At 53.5% G+C, this 23,496-nt stretch overlaps 9 protein-coding genes across 9 annotated transcripts; 6 read left to right on the forward strand and 3 right to left on the reverse strand.

The window, feature by feature from the left end:
- The first annotated feature begins 337 nt into the window (after positions 1-337).
- Positions 338-1,414, forward strand: BO80DRAFT_165057 (uncharacterized protein). Its single transcript, XM_025713899.1, has 2 exons — positions 338-574; positions 636-1,414. Exons 1-2 carry the CDS (start codon positions 444-446, stop codon positions 1,402-1,404), a joined length of 900 nt encoding a protein of 299 aa, XP_025572584.1. The 5' UTR covers positions 338-443; the 3' UTR covers positions 1,405-1,414.
- Positions 1,415-4,883: 3,469 nt separating this feature from the next.
- Positions 4,884-5,739, reverse strand: BO80DRAFT_427555 (uncharacterized protein). The gene has a single exon (XM_025720035.1). It carries the CDS (start codon positions 5,271-5,273, stop codon positions 4,983-4,985), a length of 291 nt encoding a protein of 96 aa, XP_025572585.1. The 5' UTR covers positions 5,274-5,739; the 3' UTR covers positions 4,884-4,982.
- Positions 5,740-5,779: 40 nt separating this feature from the next.
- On the forward strand, positions 5,780-6,503 carry BO80DRAFT_165092 (uncharacterized protein). The gene has a single exon (XM_025713900.1). The coding sequence runs from the start codon at positions 5,842-5,844 to the stop codon at positions 6,406-6,408; it is 567 nt and encodes a 188-aa protein (XP_025572586.1). The 5' UTR covers positions 5,780-5,841; the 3' UTR covers positions 6,409-6,503.
- A 232-nt stretch (positions 6,504-6,735) lies between these two features.
- On the forward strand, positions 6,736-8,543 carry BO80DRAFT_362131 (uncharacterized protein; the record flags this gene model as incomplete). The annotated part of the gene is made up of 2 exons (XM_025716045.1): positions 6,736-7,417; positions 7,489-8,543. The coding sequence occupies 2 exons, from the start codon at positions 6,736-6,738 to the stop codon at positions 8,541-8,543; spliced, it is 1,737 nt and encodes a 578-aa protein (XP_025572587.1).
- A 527-nt stretch (positions 8,544-9,070) lies between these two features.
- Positions 9,071-11,278, forward strand: BO80DRAFT_387981 (Sds3 domain-containing protein). Its single transcript, XM_025717070.1, has 2 exons — positions 9,071-9,732; positions 9,792-11,278. Exons 1-2 carry the CDS (start codon positions 9,295-9,297, stop codon positions 10,881-10,883), a joined length of 1,530 nt encoding a protein of 509 aa, XP_025572588.1. The 5' UTR covers positions 9,071-9,294; the 3' UTR covers positions 10,884-11,278.
- A 1,276-nt stretch (positions 11,279-12,554) lies between these two features.
- On the reverse strand, positions 12,555-15,504 carry BO80DRAFT_165135 (extracellular serine-threonine rich protein). The gene is made up of 3 exons (XM_025713902.1): positions 14,973-15,504; positions 14,746-14,925; positions 12,555-14,699 (listed from the first exon to the last, which is right to left on the reverse strand). The coding sequence occupies exons 1-3, from the start codon at positions 15,048-15,050 to the stop codon at positions 12,585-12,587; spliced, it is 2,373 nt and encodes a 790-aa protein (XP_025572589.1). The 5' UTR covers positions 15,051-15,504; the 3' UTR covers positions 12,555-12,584.
- A 399-nt stretch (positions 15,505-15,903) lies between these two features.
- BO80DRAFT_165114 (uncharacterized protein) lies at positions 15,904-16,401 on the forward strand. The gene is made up of 2 exons (XM_025713901.1): positions 15,904-16,256; positions 16,317-16,401. Exons 1-2 carry the CDS (start codon positions 16,018-16,020, stop codon positions 16,357-16,359), a joined length of 282 nt encoding a protein of 93 aa, XP_025572590.1. The 5' UTR covers positions 15,904-16,017; the 3' UTR covers positions 16,360-16,401.
- Positions 16,402-16,919: 518 nt separating this feature from the next.
- On the reverse strand, positions 16,920-19,398 carry BO80DRAFT_165140 (uncharacterized protein). The gene is made up of 2 exons (XM_025713903.1): positions 18,316-19,398; positions 16,920-18,241 (listed from the first exon to the last, which is right to left on the reverse strand). The coding sequence occupies exons 1-2, from the start codon at positions 19,295-19,297 to the stop codon at positions 17,286-17,288; spliced, it is 1,938 nt and encodes a 645-aa protein (XP_025572591.1). The 5' UTR covers positions 19,298-19,398; the 3' UTR covers positions 16,920-17,285.
- Positions 19,399-19,816: 418 nt separating this feature from the next.
- Positions 19,817-20,606, forward strand: BO80DRAFT_457543 (uncharacterized protein; the record flags this gene model as incomplete). Its single annotated transcript, XM_025722235.1, has 4 exons — positions 19,817-19,923; positions 19,998-20,162; positions 20,488-20,504; positions 20,554-20,606. The coding sequence occupies 4 exons, from the start codon at positions 19,817-19,819 to the stop codon at positions 20,604-20,606; spliced, it is 342 nt and encodes a 113-aa protein (XP_025572592.1).
- Positions 20,607-23,496: the final 2,890 nt, after the last annotated feature.

Raw genomic sequence — 23,496 nt, forward strand, 5'->3', positions numbered from 1 at the left:
CCCCCCCTCCCCTCTTCGTTAGTTCCTGGCTCTCCTTCGCGTGGGTTGACTAGATATATCTATCTACAATTGCCATTGTCCACCCACCTCGTTCCCCTCTTTTCCCTTCCTCACCTTATCTTCACCACCACCTTCGCTTCCTCTCCCCTCTCGCTCGCCTTCCCCCCCTCTTCCATCCCCCCCCACTCGCTTGGTCTGGATCATGCCATCCGTGGTTCTCCCGCTTTTTAACATCGCCCTCTTTGGAAAGCTTCTCCGCCCGCTTGTGTTTCGCCTGATTGGCTCGGACTAGTCGTTCTGCTCGCCTATTCGTCCACCGTGCGACGTCATCCTTATTCGCATATTCGTCCAGACCTGAATTACTATTTTTGTGTCTTCGATATATAACCCTTTCCACTAGCCACGCTGGTTCGTCTGCTGCGCGATACGCGGTTGGCTGCAACATGTCCACCACCAGTACCTATTCCCCGTTTCGCATCTCGCCGAGGGACCGCGATAACCTGGATCGCAATGAGGCCTTTAGGCTCGTGCGAGAGCATTTGAGGCGTCAGGAATTGGGCATGAAGGCTCCGAGGTAGGTAGCCCTGGATATCTATCGTGACACATGGTTCGTCGCTAATCAGCCCTGGTTACAGCTTTTGTTCGTCTCACCGCCACGACTGCTCCAACCAAGAGCAGGAGACATTTCGTCTTCACCGCGACATCATCCATACCATTCTCCTCCCTTTATTTTTGCTTCATCACCAAGCGTCGCGTATCGCGGCGAATGTGCTGCCTAGCCACAAAGGCGCCGAGTCCGAACGGGCGTTTCGGGGTGAGGCGCGTGGCGCCTACGCTTGGCTGCATTCCATCCTCAGTGAAGAACATGATTGGTACTTGACCGAGCGGTGTCCCGCCTGTATTGTCCTACACGTTATGAATTCCGAGCCGACCATTCGTTTCGTGGCCGTGGCGTGTCTCCTGTCAGACCACCTGCAGGGTCTGGACCTGCCGAGCGCCAAGAGACGGCTGCCTAACTTTGACTTCTGGTACGAATCGCTGGAGACAGCGGTCCGCGAGGATACCTTCTGGGGCGATGGCTTTTGGCCAGACATCGAATACCGGGCCTGTGCCTTGACCGATGGTGTGAAGCAGTTGGTCCTGCAGTGTCTGGAGTTGCAGGCTGCTCTGAATCGACAAGGGCTGCAGCCTGAGATGTCGTACCGACCCAACGCTCACTCTCGGTATGATTCGCCACGCCCTTCGGTCACCGCGAAGCAGTCCAGCTGCACGCAGATGCCCGTCGTCTCGGAGGAGGACCAGAAGATTTTTGCCAAGGCTAGCGCTAATCGCGTGAATTCTCGGCCGCAAAGATTCCACACTCGCAGACACGCCGATGCTCGGAGAAGATCCGTGACTTCTTAAGTGCTCGGGAAGGCTTGTGTCAACGACCAAGCCATGTGAATTCTACAATCGGCTTTTTGCCTAGATCAGCCGTCACCACGGTCTGGCCATCAGAATCCTGCTTGCGGATGAACATCCTTAACCCGATGACCGGTTCTCGGACGGGCACCTGGGGTTGGCAACAGGACCGGGCAGACGAGTGCGCTGCGGCCCTACGCAACTGGTGACGTGCTGCTCGGATGGACGCAGCTGAGCACCATTGATTGCGGAGCTGCCTCATGGACCATGCCATCGATGTTTCTACTGAAACTACTTCCTATTGCGGACACGCGCGGGTAAAAAGCCCGTGGATGTAACCTCGACCTCTCCTTCCGCGGAGATACCCACCGTGCGGCTGTCTGTGGCTTGGATAGGACTCGTCCAGATCGTGCAAGCCTTTTTGCAGCAAGGGGGAAGCGTGGTTCGGGAGAGATTATTATGAGGACAGCCACGGTTCTGGAGACATAGAATGTGGAGGCGACCCGGAAGAGTCGGGGTACGATAACCGGGTGATCCTGGTGGCCGCGATGACTATATGTACTCCATACAATTAGAGTAGTGGTGAACGGTCAACAGACCAGTACCAATGCCGAGTAACCTTGCTGAAAATGCCACCTGAACCCAAAACCCCGCGTTCGGTCTAGATCCGACCAGAATACGAAACGGCGCGATTGTGCCACCCCCATGAACTGCAACAATCGTTAATGCCTCCAGGCATCCATCCCGTATAGAACCCTCAGAAAGGAAAGAAACACCACCTAACACATACTCGAATCACGAATCACGAATCACGATCACAAATTCCCACCCTGAAACCCAACCTGTTTCTCTTCGCCTGTCTGCCTTGTTCTACCTGAGACAAGTACCCGTACGGTGGAGACACGGCACATACCATAGTAGTTAAAGGTACGTACGTACGTAAGCGGCGAATACGATCGGTCCACTTGCTATATTATCTACAGTATAGAGCATATACATAGTAGTAATGAGTACAGGATACTAGTAGTATGGAATATCTAGTGTAATGGAATGGTATGTAGTATGAGATATTAGTTATCTTATCCATCTGACTCAGAGTCTAACTTGGTCCTGGGCTCTGGGTCTTGGGTTCTGGTTCTGGGTCCAGACTACGCGTTCTCATACTATGTATGTATCATGTGGATGTCCCGTGGCACACTAGACATGAAGTATAGATGTATGGTACTCCGTACGGAGTATGTATATGGGATATGGAAAGGAAAGGAAAGGTTAATTGACGGGCGGGGGGAGATGGTTTATTGTGGGGATTTTGGGTATACCATAGTATGATGGGTGGCGAGGGGGGTTTGTGGGTGATTTTGACCTGCCTTTCTTGTCTAGGTTGTTTAGGTAGGTTGTCTTGTCTGTCTTGTCTGTCTTGTCTTTGTTGGTTGGGTGAGTGAGTGAGTGAGTAATTGTGTGATGGATTGATTGGTAGGTATTGGTTCCGTGGGATTGGATTGGGATTGGGATTGCTTTGGGATGGGGGGGACGGGTTGGGTTGGGTTGGGTTAGGTTTGAGGGAGTTAGAATTTAATATGGAAGATTTAGTGTAAGTGTTTATAGGAATGGATTATTATTTATTATCTATCTATCTAAGATAGATAGGTAGGTAGAGGCTAACTAGCTGACTGACTGGCTGGCTGGCTGACTATACCTGTGTATGTATGTATGTATGGATAGATGTATCGGGTTGTATCTACCATTGAGTGTATGTACACGGGCTGTATCTATGCTATGTCTCTATGCCGTGTATACGACCAACCATGTATGTATGTATCTGCTATGCTATGTACCCAATCCATGTATATGCATCCCAAGTTCTAGACTCCCACTCACACCCGCAAAGACTCCTCCCTCATTAGGCTAGGTCAGCCTCATTCTACGATCAAGGAATAGAATAACAAGGAGTGGTAGATCATGCGATGTTGATTGGTGTGGAGTGACACTGGCTGTTGGGTAGCACAGGACAGTACTCTGTATGTTGACATACATACACATAGTACGAAGTACGGAGGACTGAGTAGGGAGGAGGTCGATCAGGGATGGGGATCTAGTCCCATGGGATCAGGAATCAGGTTTGGGTGATTGCGTCGCGTGGGAGACAAGGCGGGATGGATGGCAGGATGGACAGGGTTAGATGAAGATCATCTACATGTAAGGTTTGTGATAGAGTCATGTAGATTATAGTCCTCCGTACTATATCCTGTCTAGATACATAGTAGGTAGGTGTGGATGGTAGATGGTAGGGGGTATTAGCGATGTGGGGAATGCGTGGTCCAACTACCATACTACTATATGTGTGGGTATCGTGACACCCGTCAGTCGTCTCCAGGATCTAGTCTAGGTTGGACTGAGAATCTCCCAGACCATGGATACCCGTCGGTAGTGATATCCAACTTAATGTGAGAAAGGGCTAACGAGGGAAGGAACTGGACGGGCGTAGTCGGGAATATCGGACTAGTGGGAGTTGGGCATAAGCATGGCAAAGGAGCAGGCAAAAGGAGGTGAAGGGAGGTGAAGGGAATCAGCCACTGACGACATGCGAATGGTGCATCGGCAATGGAGAGGTACAGACGGATGGATCCAAAGGTCTGGTCTGGGACTGCCTGAGTGGGCCCTACTCGGTACCTACTGTGTACGACGCCCTGGGTGACATCTGAGGTCAGATACACCGTGAGGCTGAGAGGCAGAGTCAGAGTCAGGGTCAAAAGAGACGGAGGTACTCGACTCAACCTTAGCTACCATCCCGGGTCGCGCGTTCACCACGGCAGCCATACCGGATCGACGATAGTCTGGAATGTTCGATAGGTACCTTACGAAAGGAGACCTTCCAATTGTGCGCCCATCGAGCGTCGACCGTGATAGTGACGAGTAAAGTTTAGGTCGAGACAGCCCAATCCCAGCAGAATTGAACCTTAACCATAGACGGGACACCAATGACAATAATTGCCCCGATTAATGGGGACCCAGGTTAGGCGGACCTTTTCGGCAGCACGGAACAAGGGTCTAGGCGTCAATCCGCCCGGAAGCGGCAGTGGATTCGATCGCGCCATGCAAGCAAGCCTTCTGCTGCCCCGCCGGCCAATCAGAGTCCTTCTGCTTGACCCCCGAACCAGGGTGAGGTCGAGACGGTCGACGTCAGGATCCAACTGAATTTTGAGCGATGGGGGTTGTTGGCTTAGAGTTCCAGATCTGCCTTCATTTCTTTTTCCCGGAGTAATTGGTTTGTTTTAGCCCTCGGGGGGGGGGGGGTGGTCTATCTAGTGCTACGGTCGACGGAGTACACACCGTAGAAACGATGAGAATGCTAGACGAAGCGGACCAGCGTGCAGGATCAAGTGGGTAAGGGACTAGAAACTAGTATAAGTCAGGTACCAAGATGGGGTATGGCCATAATGAATAAAGAGAAGGATAAAGAAACTGCTGAAGAGTGGGCAGATCGAAGATGCTAGCACCATCATTGATCATTCAGGCTATTTATACGCTACCCACCTTATTGAGCACAGATTTTTTCATCCGACGGCCCCATCGTGATTTGATCAGGGACTATCTTCCGACTTTTCCTTCTGGGAGGTCTGGCATCTGCCGAAACTCACCATGAGGATGAAGAACGATACAGCTATCTGTACATAGCAGCTGGTAGCAAACAAGCCTCGAACAGGATGGTATAAGTGATGCTGATCCGTGTAATACGAGGGGCAGTGTAAGTGCAGTACCGAGTGCGGGCGGGAGGACCAGACCAGACCCCGACCGGCACCCAGTCTGCCACCCAAGCATTCAGCTCGTCCCGGTTGAAATAACTTGACTGCTGCCTTCCCGAACGAGGACATCCTGAACCCTCCCACAGGGTCTGTACGATGTCACTCGTCCTTCTTCAGGGTCCAGTCCATGCCCTCGCTTGTTGCTTGGTTGCTGTTGCTTGTGCTAGTCGCTCGAGAAAAGGCCAGACACGCCCTCACTAGGCAGTGGTGGGTCCCTCGACTTTTGGGGGGGCGAAACTAAAAGAGTGGACACTGGACTGGACACTGTGAAAGGCCCGTGTAATTACTTAATACCCGTTACGGTATCGCTGGGCCTGACCCGGTTTAGCTCCGATCAGCCACTATGGAGGCCTAGACGAGTCGGAGGCGTCTGGCCCTGTGGATGAGTCGGTTGGCCGGCTCGCCCGTGACGAAGGCTCGAGCAGAAACCGGTCTGCGTCCCGCCCCGAGCAGTGTTCCGGGGCAAGGTCGACGGTGTATACGAGAGTGCAAAGGAAGACGAAAAGAATCAAGAGAAACCGGTAACTGAATCCCCAGATGGAGGTAGACCGGGCAGAGAGAGATAGATTAAAAGTGTCCCGTTTTATACAGCTGCATTGCTCACCCGCTGACTGGGCCGACCGGGCGTCCTCGTGTCATGAATTCCCCAATCAGGCCCCGGCGGGCAGGTCTAGAACGCCGGTGGAAAGTCGCAGCCCGAGGCCCTCTTGGCTGTCAGTCAGTCTCTGCGTCTGGCCCTCTGGCCCTTGGGTCATTTCCCAGGCGTCATGATCCTTTCCTTTCCCTCTCACGCTCTCGAAACCGAACCGCGATTCCATCCGGCCTAAACTTTCGCAAGCCTGGATGGCTCTTTCTCTCTTCTTCCCCCCTTCAATCTCTCGCCCTTCCCCACTGTATCATCATCATCACTATCAGCATCATCAATACTACCACCACCGTCCTTAACCTACTCTTCTTCTTCTTCTTCCCCTCCTCTTCCTCCTCCTACTATTTCCCCCCCCTCCCTCCCTCTCTCTCCTCTTTTTACTTGTCCAGTCCCTGCTCTCCCCGACCGTCTGTTTCGCCTCTGCTCCTCCACAAACACACTTCCCCCCCCTTACCATACCCTACCCTCCTCACCCTACCTTACCTTACCACCCTGGCTCTCGCTTCATTCGCTCCGTGCGGCCACACCAGTCAACAGCGTTCCATGTGTTTTTGGTGATCCCACCAAACTTCCATTCCAACCCTCACAACCATTCTTTAACCCCCCCCCCGATTACATCGGTCTGTGAACGGGTCACCCATCGGCTGCCGTTGAACTTAGCGCCTTCCCGGATCTTAAGTTGGCTGGATCCGCCTTTTCTCGACGTCGCCTCCCTCCCCGGCTCGCCAGTAGCCCAACCTAGACTGGATGAATCCTCCACAGTGCCATGGACCCTATCGACCTGCATCTGTGGTGCGAGACAGCTCGGTCATGCGTTCGCCATTCTCAGCTTCATCCTACTCACCCTCCTCATCGTCAGAAGTGTCTGGGGAACCCAGCACGCCAATGAGAGCCGGATCTCCGTTTGACTCGCAGGATCCTCTCCAATTAAGCCCCGTCTCTCCCCTCAAATCCCAACATCAACTTCCAGCACCATCATCCCCATTTCATCAGGACACCGGCTCCGGTCGGTTGAAGCGACGTGCCTCACAAGGATCTCTCCTCACCAAGCCTTCTCCCGTCTCCCGTTTCCTGTCTCGCAGTAACGCCTCGCTGCACCTGCCCTCTTTTGAAGATCTCGGCCTCGCCTCCAAATCTCCGACCCGGGCTGAATCCCAAGCCAATCCTTCCGACTCTCGTCTCCGCGTCTCCACCTCCTCCACCGCATCGGGCTCGCTGGCGGCTCGAGCGTCCCAGTCAACCTCCGGGGTGTGGGAGACACCCGCCAAAAGTGACTATCTTTCCGCTCTGCCTCCGACGCCCCCGGATGACAACGACCATATCGCGTGGAACCCTTCTTCCGGCATGTTGCTGTTCGAGTCGCATATGAACCGGGAGCCCGGGCCAATGGCCATGGATGAAGGCCCGAACATCAACAACTCCCCAGGGCGGGCTTCAGACGGCCTCAGCAGCCCCTCCGATCAACTTTCGAATGGATCGCCCTCGAGCTCTGGTGGGAGTCCCGGGTCTTCGGGCGATATGGATTGTGATCACAACTCATGGCTGGAAAATAGTATCGAAGCATCAGGTGCGTCGTGGTTATACCTTCCCCGCTAAATTGCATTATTAGAGTTGCGGACGCTAATTCTCATCGTGCAGTATCATCCCTTCCCTTTTCAAACGGTCGCGGAGAGGCTGTGAAGATAGTCTCGCAAATGCTGCCTTACCCACGACCGGCGGATAAGTCTGCCCCGGTCTCAGCACACGACAGTGTGTACTGCGCCCTCGTCCACGCGGTTCAAGATCGCCTCCGTCACGGGCAATCTCCATACATCAACATCACACATGCGGTTCCCGAACAATTTAGTCTCTCCAACTTACCCAGCTCTCCCCCACCTACACCTCGCTCGCTGTTCCACAGCGAAGACTATTTCAACCCCGCTGTCTTTTCCAGCGCAGCCGTGGTTTCCGCCTATCACGATTTCCGGGGTCCGATCCAGGCCAAGGCAGCGCACTCTCCGATGCCGGTCGTACCCCCGTTCACTGTTCATGTCTCGGTCCTGGAACGCTATCTCCCCCCATCGTCGGCACAGGAGTACAAGGACCTGTTCTCGGCCTCCCGACCGTCCTTCCTGGTGGACCGGCTGCACGAGCTGTCTCCCGATGGAGGGTCATTACTGTTTGTCTACCCCACGCGCAGGGGAGCGTCGACCTTCAAGTCACAGTACCTGGGACCCATCCTGGACCCCTTGCTTCGTCAGCTTGTGGTCGTCAATGAGTTGTCCACCGATATCGGTCGGTATCTGGGCAAGCTCTCCTCGGTCTCCCACATGGAAGACTTTGACACGATGCGGAACAATCTCACCGAGCTGTGTGGCCAGTTGAGCACGTCGTCTTCCCAATTTAGTATCGTCGATGCCCGCAAAGGCAGCGCCCATTTGGATCGTGATCTGTGGACCGAGTGGTACATTCACCAGGAGAAGTCTCGCATGAAGGAGGTGCTCAGCGTGTACTGGCAGAATGGCCGCCGTCTCCCCGCCACGAAGGCTGTGTCGAACATGTCCACGAATTACATCCTGGAGGACAAGGAAGTGACGTCGGCCATGCTGCTGGGCGAGATCCTGGATGGAATCCGGCGTCGGCCGTACGGCGAGGACTCGAAGCCCCGGGACGGCGTTGAGTTGGGCGTTTTTGTGATCCGTCGGACTCACTAAGCGGGTTCTGCAGCTGTGGAGCCAGTTGCAGGAGAGCCTCCCCGCCTCCATCGGACGTGGAAGCTCCATCTTCTTGTGTTTGCTTGCTATTTTTCTTGCTGGATATATAACTGTGCGATAAAAAGGGGGTCTGGCGGGTCCGGCGGCGTCTGGGGTCGATCTGGCACGTTTGGGATGTCTAGGGAGCATGGATTGTGCATTTGCTATTATCGGATGAAAATACCCAGGATATCTGTTTCATGGAAGCGTGATGACCACTAGCATGTGATTATTATTACTATTATTATCTTTATTATTACTAGATTATGGAAATATATGATCCGCCTTGCCGGCACGAGAGTGGTGACAGTGTTGCGTGCGTAGGGAGAACGACATCGTGGTGCTCGTAGTCCAACTGCGCGATGCAAGGAAAAGCCGGGAAAAGACCGAGGCAGCGGGCGGTCAAAAATGTCCCCGAGGCTAAGCCTCATCGGGCCAACGGCCGGCCTCCCGCCTTCTGCTCCTCCGTCACTCTCCAGTTCAATCTTCTGCCTCCTCGTCTTCGCTTCGAATTTGCCCGGCCCTGTCCTTCTCGTGCTTATGCAGACGGCTGGTCGACTCCCTCGGTCTCGCCCTGCCTTGTCCCGGCTGCAGTGTTCTGCCCTGCCTACTCTGCCTCCCCACTAGCTTGCGGTCGCTATCCTCTTCTCGCACTGTTGCCCACTCTCCTCCTCACTACAATTTGCAGCCCAGCCAGCACCTCAATCTCGCCATGGCTTACTCCCCTGCTCCGGCCTCCCCTGTCCACGGCGGCGGGGCCCCCCTGATGTCTAACAGCTTACAATCTAGAGGCCGCTCCACCAGTCCCCCGACCAGCGTCCCGCTGTCGAAACGGGACAAGCGACGCAGCGCGCTCCAGGAGCGCCTCCATGATCTCACGGCCTCGTTCAGCCAAAACCGAGACACCCAGTTCCGCCAGCAATTGCATGCCCTGCAATGCGACATGACCCTCATCAACAATGCGGATCCGTACGAGCCGGGCCCCCTCCCCGACTCGGCGGATGACATCGCCCACCTGATTGAAAATACCGTCGGCGGGGGCAAGTTCGCCAAGGAGATGGCGAGTTTGGCGGGTATGTGGTATTCGCGGTTCGTGCAGGAGATCAATCATATCAAAGCGGATAAAGACGCGGATTTGGCTATGTTGGTGGTGAGTGATCTTGCTTTCTGTTGGGTGGGTTCGTCGCATACTAATGTGGGTTTTATCAGCATCGTCATAACAATAATCTAGAACGGTTCAAGCACGAGTATGCCTTTCGGGTCCACTTTGCAGAGGAAGAATACCACTCGCTCTCCATGACCCTCCGAGAGCGTCTCGTTCAGACCATCTCGGGTAAGCGGGCTCGCTTGATGCGAGAAAAAGAGCAGCTGGATCTGGCCGATACCAACGCGCTCCTCCTCCACCCTAATCAGTTTAGCATCACCAACCCGGCCAGTCCGGGTGGGATTCACGGAAACCGCAAGACCCGTCACACCCGCCACCGGGTCGATCTGGAAGAGCTCGGCAGCAACGGGATCATGTCGGAACATCTTAATAAGCGGAAGCGAAAGGCGGCCGATGAGGACGTGGGCTCGCCTGTGCGCGATTCTGGTTATGCCAACCCGGCCGAGCGTGCCAAGGCGCAGGTGGCCCAGCAACAGCAAGCGCCGTCCTACTCTATCAATTCTCTCTTCACGGAGAAGGAGCTGGGCGCTCACGCGAATAACGCGCACATTGCGACAGTCCACTTCTTTTCGACGTCCAAGCGTGCGGATCAGCCGTCCGGGGCGGCGACGAACGGCAACAACACCGACGTCGATGACTCTGGGGTGGACGGCACGGGTGCCGAGGACAATGGCACCCCTGCGGCCGACATGGCTCGAACGGCCAGTCAGAACTTCCATGCCACGCGGTCCACGCGGACGCATGGCAACCATGCCTTGAACGCGCTGGCGGAGCTGTCAGACAAGCCCGCAGTGCGTCCCAACCTCCCGTACCACATCCTGGCCAACTACCACGCGCGTTCAAGCAACAGCGGCGCCCCTCCCCTGCCTCCTCTGATGAACGAGGAGGTGGACGATGACTGGGCGCGCATCGACCGGATGCACCTCAAGCCGGCCGGGTTTGTGGATCGCGGCTTCGTGCAGCTCCTGGTCGAGGCCATTCCTGCGGACGTGGATGGGGTGCCGCAGAACCCGAACCGATTCAACCTATTACACCCGGACTTTCCTACGGAAATGGGCGTGCACCTATACCCACTTAAAAAAGACACGGTCGAGATCACGAGCAATGAGCGTTCGAAGAAGACCAAAACGGGCTAGCCATAGCCTTTTGCAATATATCACGGGCGTTTACGTCTAGCCACATGGCTAGTCGGGAAGGTGTAACAGGATCGGTAGCGGGAGTACTTAATAAATACCATTGACGGGCGTTGGGATTGATTGGCCGCCTGTGGCTTTGCTTGGATGGGACGGAGCGAGACACTCCTCCATTTTATTCCTTCTTCTTTTCTTCTTCTTTTCATTTGTGACTCAGACTCTCTGATTTGATCGTTGATTCTCCCCTTTGCTTCGGACTGGATTCCTTGGGACGGCGTTAGGTTGGCTGATGATAGATTTGTTCGTGTTGCTTCGTTGGATATATCATACGCTAGTATAGGATAGGATGGATAGTAGGAAGTAGTAGGTCGGTAGGAATGAATGATTGTACATGCTTGCAGCTTACATGCCATGTTATGTAGTTTAGTTCATGTTGATGTTAGTGTTGATGTTAGTGTTGATGCTGCCTGCCCTCTCCTCCTCTTCCCCTCGCTCTCACGTCATGCAACCAACCCTGGTAGTCTCGCTGCCTTAGGATTTTTCTTGCACGTCACGGTATTTATGCTTATTTGTAAGCCTTTCCAGACCCTGTTCTTATTCATTCTTTACTAGCTATTCCTCCATCTATCAATTAGTACTACAGACACTTCACACAAGCAGTCAAAAAGTCTAACTGATATTCTGCTCTGAAGATGATATTACCGGGTTTATCTATCTATCTATCCCCGCCTAAGAATCAAATAGAGGATGAGTGAGGGAGAGATAAAGGGACAAGGGAAGAATAAACCTAACCTAACCTACCCTAACCTTACCTAACTCAACCTAAAAATAGCCCTAGCCGTGGTCTAGGAACTTACCCCTCCCTTCCCTTCCCCAATATCATACATGGATACATACATACATACATACATACATACATACATACATAGTACGTATTTCGAAGAGGGGTTAATTTGTTTGAAAAGTATGGATAGATAGATGTTTGGATGGATAGGAAATATTCACTTACCTACCTAGTCATCTACCAATAGATTGATTCGCTTACTTACTCAGTGAGTAAGTAACGGTGTTGTGAGAGACATTGATATAGCATCTCTGTTTTGGAGGTACTTAGTACTTGGTATCTGCTGGGGTATTATATACTGTCTTAGTAGGTATGTATGGATGGGTATGGTTCCGTTCGGCTGGTATGGGATGGGATGTATAGACGGAAAGATATCTAGAAGAGCTCTCTCTTCTTCCAGAGTGTTTGATAATGTGTCACGTGTCCAATGTATATGCAGGGATTATTTCGGTACCATTGTATATTTGAATGGTGTGTGTAAAGCGTTGGGGATGTCTGCTGATTGGATATCCTGATCGTTGGGATTCGTGGGGGATTTGTTTTGGCTGGGAGGGGGAGATCAGAGAGTAGGTTAGTTATAGGTATCGGGTATAGGTGAGTTGCTGGTTTAGTTATGGAGTGTGTCTGGTGACAATATGGGAGGATATCTACATTGTGGTAGTTGAGTGGAGATGATTCACATGAGGTAGGTTTAACATCTTGTTTGGAATCAGATGTAATGAAAGTATAAACAAGCAAAGTGTTTTATTAGCAAGTCAAGAAACCATAGATACACTAGCTAATTATCAAGAGCTAAGCTAAGCTAACTAATGCAATTTACACCTGAACTTGAGTCTTTCTTCATGGGATTGTCCAAGAGACTATTGATAGACACCCAAGAGAGCGGCAATAGCCACGCCCAACCACCAGCACGAAGGGGCTTTCTCGTTCGCTCCGGTGTTGGACAGCAGAGGAGGAGTGGAGCTGGGGGACCGGGACGGAGTTGGTCGGGCTGAGGAGGTGCCCAGGGTCGATGACGCCCAGGGATTGGTGAGATGGGTGGAGATGGCTGAGGTGCTGGTTGGTCCTCCGGGGATGAGGCCCACGGTGGTCTGCGTGCTTCCGCTGGCGGTGGTAAACACAACCTTGGGCACAGTCACGGTCCAGGTGGAGTAGGTGACGGTTGTGTATGGCGCAGGGGTTGCAGCCGTGGCGGGTTTGGTTACAGGCGCGGCACCGCTGGGAGCTGAGTGAGGGGCTGTACCGGTCACCGGGGAGGCACCAGTGGGACCAGGACCCAGAGTGATTGTGGTAGGGATGACGGTCACGATGCCTGGGTTTCGCGGGATATAGGCAGCACAGATACCAGTGAAGTAGGAGAGAGCGGCCTGGACCTCTGCTTGAGAGGCTCCCCATGCCTGGATACAGGCAATGACCTTCTTGGTGAACTCATCGGATGGGCAGTAGCAGCTAATATCGCTGTTGGAGTTGCACTTGGGAAGCAGGTTTAGCCAGGTATTGATACACTTGGGCACCGTGTTAGGGCAAGGAGCAGATGGAGCGGGAGTGGGCACTCCGGTGGCACCCGAGGCCCCCGAGGGTCCGACTGTCTTGGCAATGGTGGAAGTGGCTGTCAGAGTGATGGTTGAAACAGTGTTGGTGACTGAGGTGATAGCCTTGCCACTCGAGGTGACGATGGCAGTCACAGGACAGGTGGTCACGGTTTCCCAGGTCACCACAGTTGTTGTGCTCTCGGGAACAGAGACAGGTCCGGATGAGATGGGAGCAATCCCGGACGGGCCATGAGCACTGGAAACCACAGAGGTTGGTAAAGCTGAGCACCCAGGGCAAACCGTGGACACCGAGGTGGAGGTTAGGGTCAGGGTTGAGACCGTGCTGGTGACTGAGGTGACAGGAACACCACTTGAGGTAACAACATGGGTCACAGGGCAGGTGGTCACGGTCTCCCAAGTGACAACAGTGGTCACTCTCTCAGGCACGGACACCGGGCCAGACGAAATTGGCGCAACGGAGGACCCAACAGCAGAAGTCGGAGCAACACACTTGGTGCAAATGGTTGATGTCGAGGTCAGCGTGACAGTAGAGACCGTCGTCCCCACTGACGTGGTGAGCGAGCCGCCCGCAGAGCCGGTAGAAGTCACTGGACAGGTGGTAACCGTCACATATGTGATGACAGTAGTCTTGTCAACTGCGGGAACTGAAGAACCATGCCCTGGTGCAACAACGGAGGTGGATGAAGCAGGGGCAGTAGGGGCCGGACTCGAAGGAGAAGTGAGCTCGACAGGGGAGCTACCAGATGGAACTCTGGCAGACGTCGTGATCAGCGGCATGCTAGAAGTGCTCTCCGCTGACGTACCCTTGGCTGGGGAACTCCCAGAAGAGGATTCAGTAACCGGGCAGACAGTAGTCGAAACAGCAATGGTGGAGGTGATCACGGTGACCAAGTTCGCCGGACAATTAGTCACGGTAGGTGCGCAGCTTGTGATGGTCACCTCCCGAGTGGTATAAACAGTCGACGTGGTCATCCTGACTGGTGTTGTAGGGACAGGAGTCGTCGCGGCTGCAGATGAGGGCGGAGCCACTGGGATGAGTGGGGTGGAGGAGCCACTCGCTTTAGTCGAGGACGGAAGGGCAAGGGTACTGGATGTCGATGGGTCCTGGCCAGGCGAGCAATCGAAGCTGACCTTGTAGATACCCAAGTCACAGGCTTCGACATCGGTGTCCGCATCTAGCTCGAAGCTCACTGAAGCGGCACCACCGCATTGATCGTTGGCGACATCTGTACCGGCCGGGGAGCAGGACGCAACATCTTTGCAGGTGGACCCGTCAGGCATATTATAAATGATGTGGACATCGGCTTCCTGGGACGTGGCAAGACGGAAGCTGCTGACCGAGAATCCCTTCTGGCTTTGTCCGGAAGACATCTTAGGGCCCGAAGAGCTTCCCTTCGAGAGCTTGCCAACGATGCATTTCCCCTAGGATCGTTAGATTATGAAGCAACACGAGTCATGTAGTACTTACACTACCAGAGCCAGAAGCACCGAAGCTCTCTTTCAAGGAGAAGCCCGAAAAGTCAAAGCCAGCATAGGCCGAGAAGGAACCGAGAGCGAGGCCTGACCAGTCAAAACCAGTTTTCTGGTTGTCAGAACAGTCATTGTCGGATTTTCCCGGGCTAGGATAGCATTCATCGGTTTCCCACACCTATGAAAGTCAGCTCTGCATAGGCACATACCCAGAAACACACTTACCAAACCCCTGGGGTGCGCCAAAGCCGCAAGAGGCCAGAGGGAGACCGAGAGGAGAGAGGCCAGCACTACGGCCCTCATGATGGATGGGTTCAGACGGACAGTACAGACGTAGAGAGTTGTATGAGATGCAATATTTTGAATAAATGAAGGGTTAGGAGATAACCAAAGAAACGAACAAGTCAACGAGCGAAGATAAACGAGCGTCTAAATACCAGAGCACTGGAGCAAAGAAACACTAGCAACGAGAGATAGCTTGGGAAGAAAACAAGGCAGCAGAAGTATTCTGTTACCCAGGAGGGCCGGACCCATAGATATAACACTGGAAGTGCGATAGGCTCCGTTATAAAAGGGGACAAGCTCCGGCATAAAAAGCAACAGGGACAAAGGCTGTCGCCTAGTATTCACAGGGTCATTCACGGCAGTTCTCCATGGCCAAAGACCGGACTTTTCAAGTAAGACAATCAAGCAAGCACACAACCTGCTCCAACTAGCAGCGTGTTGATGCGTACGCAGTCGGTGTCACAATGGCCAATCCAATCCAGAAGCGCCGACGGTCGCTAGTGCAGGAACAGGGTCCAAGACCCTGACGGGGGCGCGAAGGCATCGCCAATCAAAGTTGGCAGAGACCGGCATTTGGCTCCGCCGAAAAGGTAAGATGGTGAAGAACCTTTATTTGCCTCATGAAAGAGAGGGCGTCGGTGGCTGCGCCTGGTCTGATGTCTCACAGCCAGATGCCCTCAGCAGTCATCTCAGCCCATAGCAACGACATGACACTGAGTATTCCATCATCTCGATCGAACGATGGTGGCAATAAACCAACACCAAAGGACTGGACATCCACGCATCTGATAAGTGAATGTGATAAAAGCCAGTGAACAAAGAGCAAGAGGGGAGGAAGAAGAGGGGCAGCCAAGCAGAGAGGGTCATGTGTCGGGTCAGTGACACCAGCAACCTCACTCCCATCCCTCATCCCTCATAACATGAACATCACCACGTCAGGATCACCCCAGGCTCCAATTTCCACCATCCAGAACAAAGGAACTCCATGCCCAGACCTAACCCAAACACAAATCCTGGGGCCATTTCCAATGGAACGCTCCGATCTTCAACGCTTAAGCTTGCTTGCGTGCAGTCACCCGGCGTCTCGCTGAACCTTGACCACCAGCCATCCCCCTCTCTTCCGCTCTCACATTCGTCGCCCCTCCAGCAACCGCCGAAATTACCTTTGCCCCTTTCTATAAATATCCCCGGAGACGATTTGATTGACTCACCCATGTCTTACAAGTAATTCCCTTCCCAAATTGATCGAATAGACTAGACTAATAGTGTGTGTGAGAGTGAGAGAGAGACGCACATTCCAATTGACCGGGTAACCGCCGTGAATTAAAGTCCCGACGGATTGCCGCCACAGCTGAACGAGGGAAATAAGCAATCATCAGGTGCAGGACAGAAGGTCTGAGGGCCCCGGAATACATAGAAATGCTACTGTGGAATTCATTCCGTTATGACCTAGCCAGATGGCTCAAGGCCTGGACCGTGACTCCAGGTTGTGTCTGCCGTCTCCGCATTCCAGCAGGGATACCGGACAAACCTTGTCGGTTGATGGGATGGAAATATGATGGAGCAGATATATATCTTGCTTCTCATGTCGTGTGCTCGAAGAGGATTGGTCCGGATTCGACGGGCTCGTTTCCATAACTTGTTGGCCAGCTCGACTACACAACGATGAGGCCCTGGTGTGTCGTACAATGGCTCTGTTCTACCTGCTCCGGAGGGTTCTGGGGGCGTTGCAGTTACTGCGAACCCCTGGCGTGGCTTGCATAGGGTGGTATTCTCATTTCCGCTGGGTTATACACCGAGACAAGCATCATCTACATGAGGCATGACATGGTGCCCGAGGGCTGTCGTACGCCCGATACGATATGACAGGAGGTGACTATTCGTAGCCGGTGATTGGAGTAAATAAGTTCTTATTGCATTTTCGTATTCTACGCCGGCGTAACATTGCTCACATGTCGACCATGGAAGATCCGCAAAATCAAAACAGAAAGGGAAAGGTCTTCGTAACACAAGGTATATCCTTTGATCAACTCCAGAAGTAGAAACGTCATCATCAAACTCGAACTTTTGGTCATGCCAATCCCTCTTCCCGCCCACATGAGAAAGAAGACCGAAGTCTGCCCGCCTGCGCAGGCAGAACACTCTAAAGCCATGTACAAAAGTTCAATATGTTCGAGGAACTAGTGGAAAGCCATGCACGCTAAGTTCGTCTCAAAGCAGAGATAGCAGGGTATCGCGTGGGTCGGACGGCAATTAAAAAGGAAGTTGGCTGCGACGGTGGGCGTCCATGAGCTTTCGGCGCACCGCTTCCCCGCCGTTGTACCCACTAGCCTTGCGCTTGCGGGTGGGGGTGCGCTGGTCCGCATGGCGTGCATGTCGGAAGACGCTAGCAGGACGAGACGGCGAGTTGGCCGGCATGAACTCCCGATGCTGTGGGAGGCGCAAGAGGGCCTGGTAGCGGTTGTGATTACGACGGAATGCCGTCACAATGCCACGATCCAGATGGTTTAGGAATCGCTCCGCACTACTAGCCTGTTGTGAGTCAACCCCGCGATTGGGCGTCGGTGTACCCGCGCCCGCTTGGAGAGGCCGAGCCACCATGGGAGACATGAGTGATTCCTCGTCAAAGGCCTTGTCCATTTCGTCATCCGACGAGCCATCGCCGAAGTCAATGAAGTCTTCGACGTTCAAGGCAGCCTCGGGGTCGTCTTCGTCGTCGTCCTCGAAAGAGCTATCAATAGCAAATTCGCGGGAGGGGTAAAATGCCTCCGGCGGACCCATGACCTGGCCGCCGGGCGCAATGTCATTACCCAGTGCAGTCATCATAAGATTGGCGCTGGACGCCAACATGGGGCTCATGTCAAGACGGTTGGGCGACGCAAGGGCTTCCGTGTCGCTCTCGTCGATCAGGTGCATTGTAGTAGCGCGCGGGCTGTTATGAGCCGTACCGCAAACGCTGTTCGTGGCAGATTCAAGCCAGTCGTGACGAGACGAAGCATATGCTGGGATGATCACCAGATGCTTGCCAGTGCAGTCAACCAATGCAACAGGCTTGTGAGGGTCGGCGACGAAAGTGCCCATAATGGGTCCTCGCCGACGTGTAGTACTTTCGCTCTTCTCATCCCCGGCGGGGGCCAACGAAGCCGAAGAATCACGGCGCAGGATAGATCTAGGGTGTGTGATGGTGGCAGGAGGGGGAAGATCTTCATCTGTAGTCTCGCCATCATCGGCTTTTAATGTGTCAGCAAGAGAACTAGGCGAAATTGACAAGCTTTCTGCATACTTTCATAGCCGCTGGACTCCGAACCATCGGAGATGGCGTCGGATTCCACGTGATAAATGTTGGAATGCCCATAGTCAGACTCGGCATACATCTCGTCAGACTGGCGCCGGCGGCGGGAGTATTTCTCGTTGTTATCATTGTCGATCATGCGACGCAACTGAGGGTCGAGGCTGTCCTGCTGAAGGAAATCACTGGGGATTTCGTCTTCGGTGTGTGAATCACTATCGGACGAGGAATCCGAGTCCTCTTCAAAGTGCACCCGGCGCGGCACCGGGGTCTCAATCGCGGTCTCGCTAGCCATGTCGGTCTCCCCGAAGGCCTCCATGGCAGTGTAAAGCTGTTCTTCGTCAAAGAAGGAGGCAGCCGACAGGATCATGTGATCGTCGAAGACATTGGGGCCGGCCCAATTGTCAGTGCCGGGAGCTGCCAAGATACCGCCAACGGGGTTCTCATTCTCAGACTCTACGATCAACAGCTCTTCCAACTTCTCAACATCTTGTTCCTCATCATCCGAGCCGTCGCTGATGTAGTCCACAGCGGCGTAGACATCATCTGAGCTCTCATCGGACTCGTTGTCATCGCTACTCCGTTGACCGTCATAGCCGTCATCATCCGAAAACTTCATCTTCTTGGTCCTCTTCTGGGATTTTAGACCCGTCTTATGAGCCCTGTCACGGCGACCATAAGACGGGCCACGGACAGCTGGCTGTTCTTCTTCATCATCCGCGTCATCATCTTCGGAATCGTTTGCATCATCGCTGAGCTCCCCAATGGATGAGACGGACGACACACTCGAGACGGACGAAGAGGCTCGTCGTTTGCGATCGGCCGTCAGGGAGCTGAGGGAGATAGCTTTGTTGGATGTTCTCGGAGAACGGCCGGCGGGGTTGGAATCGAGAGCCCGGGGGCTCGAACTGCGGTGGTAACCAGCCTTGGCGGCACCCTGAGGGGACCGCTTGGGGGAATGGAGTGTTGGCGACATTGTGTCGTCAACAATAGGGATTGTTTGGTTTTTGTTGGTATGGGCTCGTCCAGCTCAACTTGGCACGGGGACAAGGTTAGGTTGGGGGGAGAGACTTGTGGTTGGACAAAGTTTGTTACCCGTCAAGCGGCCGCAAAGAATCAATTGCGTCAGCGACTTGAGCAGACAGGTTCAGGGACCGATATCGTAAGTTCGGCGGGATTATGTGGACCGTGAAATCGTTATGGCGTAGATGGAGAGGAATCAGTCGTGATCGTCATGCAAGACCGGGTGGGGGAGGTCAGGATCGGTGGTGGAAATCGGTAGGGAGATCGGACGGAGGAGGGGAGGGTAAGGAGACGATAGGGAAGAACTTTTCGTAGACCGCAAAAGCACCTCACCGTCCAGTAGGGACGTCAAAGTGCTTCTCCTGTAAGTGTGGTGAGGGGCAATTCCGACGCTGGCTGTCGTTGCGTCGAAAGAGGAACAGATAGATCGTCAAGTCAATTGGAGATAGTCGGAGCTGCTGGACTGGGGAGCATGGAAAAGGCAGCCGTGCCCCCCAGCGAGGAATCTACAGCTCAGCGAAAGCCATCCTGGCGCGGAACCCTTGACGATATCTGGATGGTAAAGAAGAAGAAAAAGGGGTCTGGGGAGTGGATGGGGGGTTAAAGGCAGAGTCTGCGACAGAAGCTGGCAGAGGAGATGAGGGGTGGAATAGATGTTTGGAAGGAGGGAGGAAAAGACAGCAGGGAGAAGATCATCTATCCGTACGCCGTCGTACCGTGACGAGGAGGTTACCAGACGGAACGGCCTCGGACTGCCTGGGGCGGGCCAAATTTTCCAGTCAGGGTGGAGCCCGCCTCGGCCGGTCGCAGTCTGCGGGGTGATGATTGGTCAGGAACCACAAAAGCAGGCACGACCATTGGCGGGCGGGCGTTCACCGCATCTTTTTTTTCTTTTGCCCATTTCTTTTTTTGCCTGCATCCACCCCAGCTGGGCCTCTGCTGTTCGTTCAGTCGTGGGAGCCAATCAGGGCCCGGGGACTGTAACAGTCTGGAGGGAAGGCGACAGTGATATGACCGGTTTAGTACCACTTAGTCACGACCGGCCAGAGAGGCAACACATGGAATCCGCAGTCCATCCTCCGTCCATGACATACCCCTTAACTAGTACATACGTATGGGGTCATAAGGCTGTGCCGGAATGAGCTCCGGCATGTACTACCGTGATTTCCATCTCTACATAGGACCTACGTTCTTCCCTGGATGCTGAAGGCACTTGGGTAGTCCCTCGTTGGGTACCTGAAACTGCAGATGGCGTTAGATGATCTTTCCATACGAATGGAGGTATGGGTACCGACGGTAAATTGAAGTGGACAGCCTGTGGCCAGAAATTACCCTAGGTACTTTGATTGCCATCCATGACTTGGCCCGCTCTTCCGCCTGCCTAGCAGGAATCGCCGGGCAAATCATGGACAGCGCTGAGTGCCATGGACGGAGTCATCCCAGGTGAGCATTGGTGACTCACCCCTTTCGCCTGCGCTCGTCTAGATCGCCCAGCGCTTCTGGAGGACCATGGATGATGATCTCGGGATGGCACGTATATGGCCAACCGCTACATGCTCTCTGTACCCTGACGTACATCGTACGGCATTACACCACCGACCCTAGAGCTACGCAGGATGTAAATGCAATCTGTTAGATCACAGGCATGCAGGCAAGAACGCAGATCCCTCCCGAGCCTCTGATAGTAGAGGAGGGGGGTCTTTTTCCGAATCGTGGCATGCAGAGCGGGCCATCAGAAGGGGAAAAAGCAAATCTTCCAGGCCAACTCCTGCCGCTAAGAAAGGGAGGACAGCTGTTGAACCGTGCCCTCTGCACGGTGCCACCCGTCTCATATCGTCATAGCATTCTGATGCTCAATCAGGTGGACGTGATCCATCCAATGCAGTTGTTCTGATCATAGCGCGTGCAGACGCAGGAAACACGAGATGGCTGCCGGACGGGCTGCACTTTCAGGAGGTCGGGAGTAAGGAGGATGACATGGATGGATCCGGATGGTGACCGCGATGGACACCTTACCGGATGAGGTCAATCCCACCTCTCGGATTGGCCGAGCACGGCTCTGGCGGCTATGCTTTACCCGTTTGGGGCTAGTGGATCTTTGCGGCCTCGCTGTCCATAGTACTAAGATTCTTCCTTGCTGCCAGCCAAGTTGATCGCTTCTTTCAGCAATGGAGTACTCACCTCACTACGGAGTATCGTCTGAAAGATGGGCAGCCAATGCTCCATGTATTCATTTTCTGATTTATGATCGGCTGTCATAATCCCATCAACCTGGAATAGTCATTGTTCTAATACTAATCCCCCCGTCAGCAGTCCTCTTCACGATTGACCCTAGTAAGGCATAGATTTGAGATCCCGACCCTGAACATGGGTAACCAGCGCACGGTACTCCGTCCTCTACAAAGCGCCAGAGCCTCGGTATCCGCGGCTCAAGCCCAGGCCTCAGCCTTCAGCGGCTGCACCACGCTGCACCGTTCTCCTTAAGGCTGGCCCGAGAGCCACAAGGATCCAGGCATGCTTTAGTGACCAACGCAGCAAGTCCCAAGCCCTCTGACCGACCGACGGTTAATTCTCCGACCTACTTATGTAGTGCAGATATCTAACCAACACCTTTCCGATGGATACTATGTAACAAATTGAAGACATCAATAATATCCTAATTGTAGAGAAGACCATCCAACAATTTGAATACACCCTCCAAATTATATTCCTCGAGAGAAGTACTCCGTACGAGGTAAAAGACCAACACGTGATCCCGCCCAAACTCCGACACGGCGACAAAAATAGGACAACGAGTAACATGGGCAGGAATCGTAGGAAAAAGCCACCGCATCAAAAGTTCCAGCGGCAACGAGGGTCCGTGACATTTTCGGCATCATCCCGAACGGCCCGGGCACTGTTCCTTCTCCTTCGCCTACTACGATCATACGAGGGACCGTGTACGATATTCAGGCAACTGTTAAATTGTTGTCAATTATCCGCGGTTTAAATTCATGAGTATTATTATTGCGTCGTTGATATACTAGTTCTATTCCTAACCTCGGGGATTAACACCACTCCATAGGAAGTTAGTACTCTTCTCCCTTCTAGTACTCCGTAGTAATGAAACAATCCCCAAGATACTACCAATGCTGGCAACAGACCAAAGAATCAAAACCAGGGCAATCCAAGAATGCACCACACCACTCCCTCCCTCTCGGTAGATACATACATACATTAGTCCTCGCCTAACGTGCCAACAGAAAAAGAGAGTGAAAATCAGGCATGGCAGCCTTTGGCATTCGTACATGATGCATGCATGTTGTAATTGGTTCAAAACAAGCGGTAAAGCGGACGGAGGGGAGGGGAGGGGAGGGACAGCTGGCTGCCGCCGGGGATTACTACTATGTAAGCCGGTTGGATGATTGATCTATCTACCTAGTGCTAGGGAGGTACTCCGTACGGAGTACCGGTGTCTTTATCCTGATCTTCGGGTGTGGGTGGTATCAACATGTGAAGGGAATGGTATCTAGTGGTTGTCGTTTCGTAATGGGGTGTTGTTATTGATGGGTAGGGAATTGCGCAGAGGATCATGGATGGGCTGATAACCAGCAGAAGGGAGAGGGACGAGTTTTCATTACGCATTCATTTTAGGAATGGTATGGTCAGTCCGTGCTCATGGAGTAGATGAATAGGGGCGTGGCAATGCTATACTTGTCCTCAATAAGCGCCGTCGTGTCAGCTAAGAAGAAATAGCTTCCATTCACTTCTTTCCTGATTCTAAGGAGTGCCCTATCGTTATCAAGATTTGAGGCGAGATAGTGGAGAGATGATGCTGCCCGCTATTGTATGTAACAGTATTACCACCGTACCACTAGCCCCGAAAGTGGGGCGCTTGCTCAGGATCGGCAGCCGTTACAGACCCCATTGGCCAATGCGTGGCTACTTTTAGCTGTATGATTGGGTTGGTGGCTGCACCCCGCAGTCTCGTCGATTTTCTGGCAAGCTGCTCGTCGTCCAGCACAGGATCATGCTGTTGGCAATGATGGGGCATTGTGCAAGGTACTTTGGTGATCTACTTGGATGTGAATGATTCGACTCGTGCGGTAGCGGTCTAAGTGCCTCCAGCTACGAAGCGCCCCCTGATTCGGCGCCAGCACCGCCGGGAAGGGC

Source organism: Aspergillus ibericus, assembly GCF_003184845.1.
Source record: "Aspergillus ibericus CBS 121593 unplaced genomic scaffold BO80scaffold_37, whole genome shotgun sequence".
In the NCBI taxonomy this organism is placed as follows: Eukaryota; Fungi; Ascomycota; class Eurotiomycetes; order Eurotiales; family Aspergillaceae; genus Aspergillus; species Aspergillus ibericus.

Bases quoted from the DNA above. Each gene is read 5' to 3' on its own strand.
- BO80DRAFT_165057 (XM_025713899.1), top strand. From the start codon at position 444: ATGTCCACCACCAGTACCTATTCCCCGTTTCGCATCTCGCCGAGGGAC. The intron at 575-635 runs GTAGGTAGCCCT...CCCTGGTTACAG, and splicing joins TTGGGCATGAAGGCTCCGAG to CTTTTGTTCGTCTCACCGCC.
- BO80DRAFT_165135 (XM_025713902.1), bottom strand. From the start codon at position 15,050: ATGAGGGCCGTAGTGCTGGCCTCTCTCCTCTCGGTCTCCCTCTGGCCT. The intron at 14,926-14,972 runs GTAAGTGTGTTT...TGACTTTCATAG, and splicing joins TGGCGCACCCCAGGGGTTTG to GTGTGGGAAACCGATGAATG. The intron at 14,700-14,745 runs GTAAGTACTACA...TAACGATCCTAG, and splicing joins GTGCTTCTGGCTCTGGTAGT to GGGAAATGCATCGTTGGCAA.
- BO80DRAFT_427555 (XM_025720035.1), bottom strand. From the start codon at position 5,273: ATGTCCTCGTTCGGGAAGGCAGCAGTCAAGTTATTTCAACCGGGACGA.
- BO80DRAFT_165114 (XM_025713901.1), top strand. From the start codon at position 16,018: ATGCCCAGACCTAACCCAAACACAAATCCTGGGGCCATTTCCAATGGA. The intron at 16,257-16,316 runs GTAATTCCCTTC...TGAGAGTGAGAG, and splicing joins GACTCACCCATGTCTTACAA to AGAGACGCACATTCCAATTG.
- BO80DRAFT_165140 (XM_025713903.1), bottom strand. From the start codon at position 19,297: ATGTCGCCAACACTCCATTCCCCCAAGCGGTCCCCTCAGGGTGCCGCC. The intron at 18,242-18,315 runs GTATGCAGAAAG...GCGAGACTACAG, and splicing joins GGAGTCCAGCGGCTATGAAA to ATGAAGATCTTCCCCCTCCT.
- BO80DRAFT_165092 (XM_025713900.1), top strand. From the start codon at position 5,842: ATGAATTCCCCAATCAGGCCCCGGCGGGCAGGTCTAGAACGCCGGTGG.
- BO80DRAFT_387981 (XM_025717070.1), top strand. From the start codon at position 9,295: ATGGCTTACTCCCCTGCTCCGGCCTCCCCTGTCCACGGCGGCGGGGCC. The intron at 9,733-9,791 runs GTGAGTGATCTT...GGGTTTTATCAG, and splicing joins CGGATTTGGCTATGTTGGTG to CATCGTCATAACAATAATCT.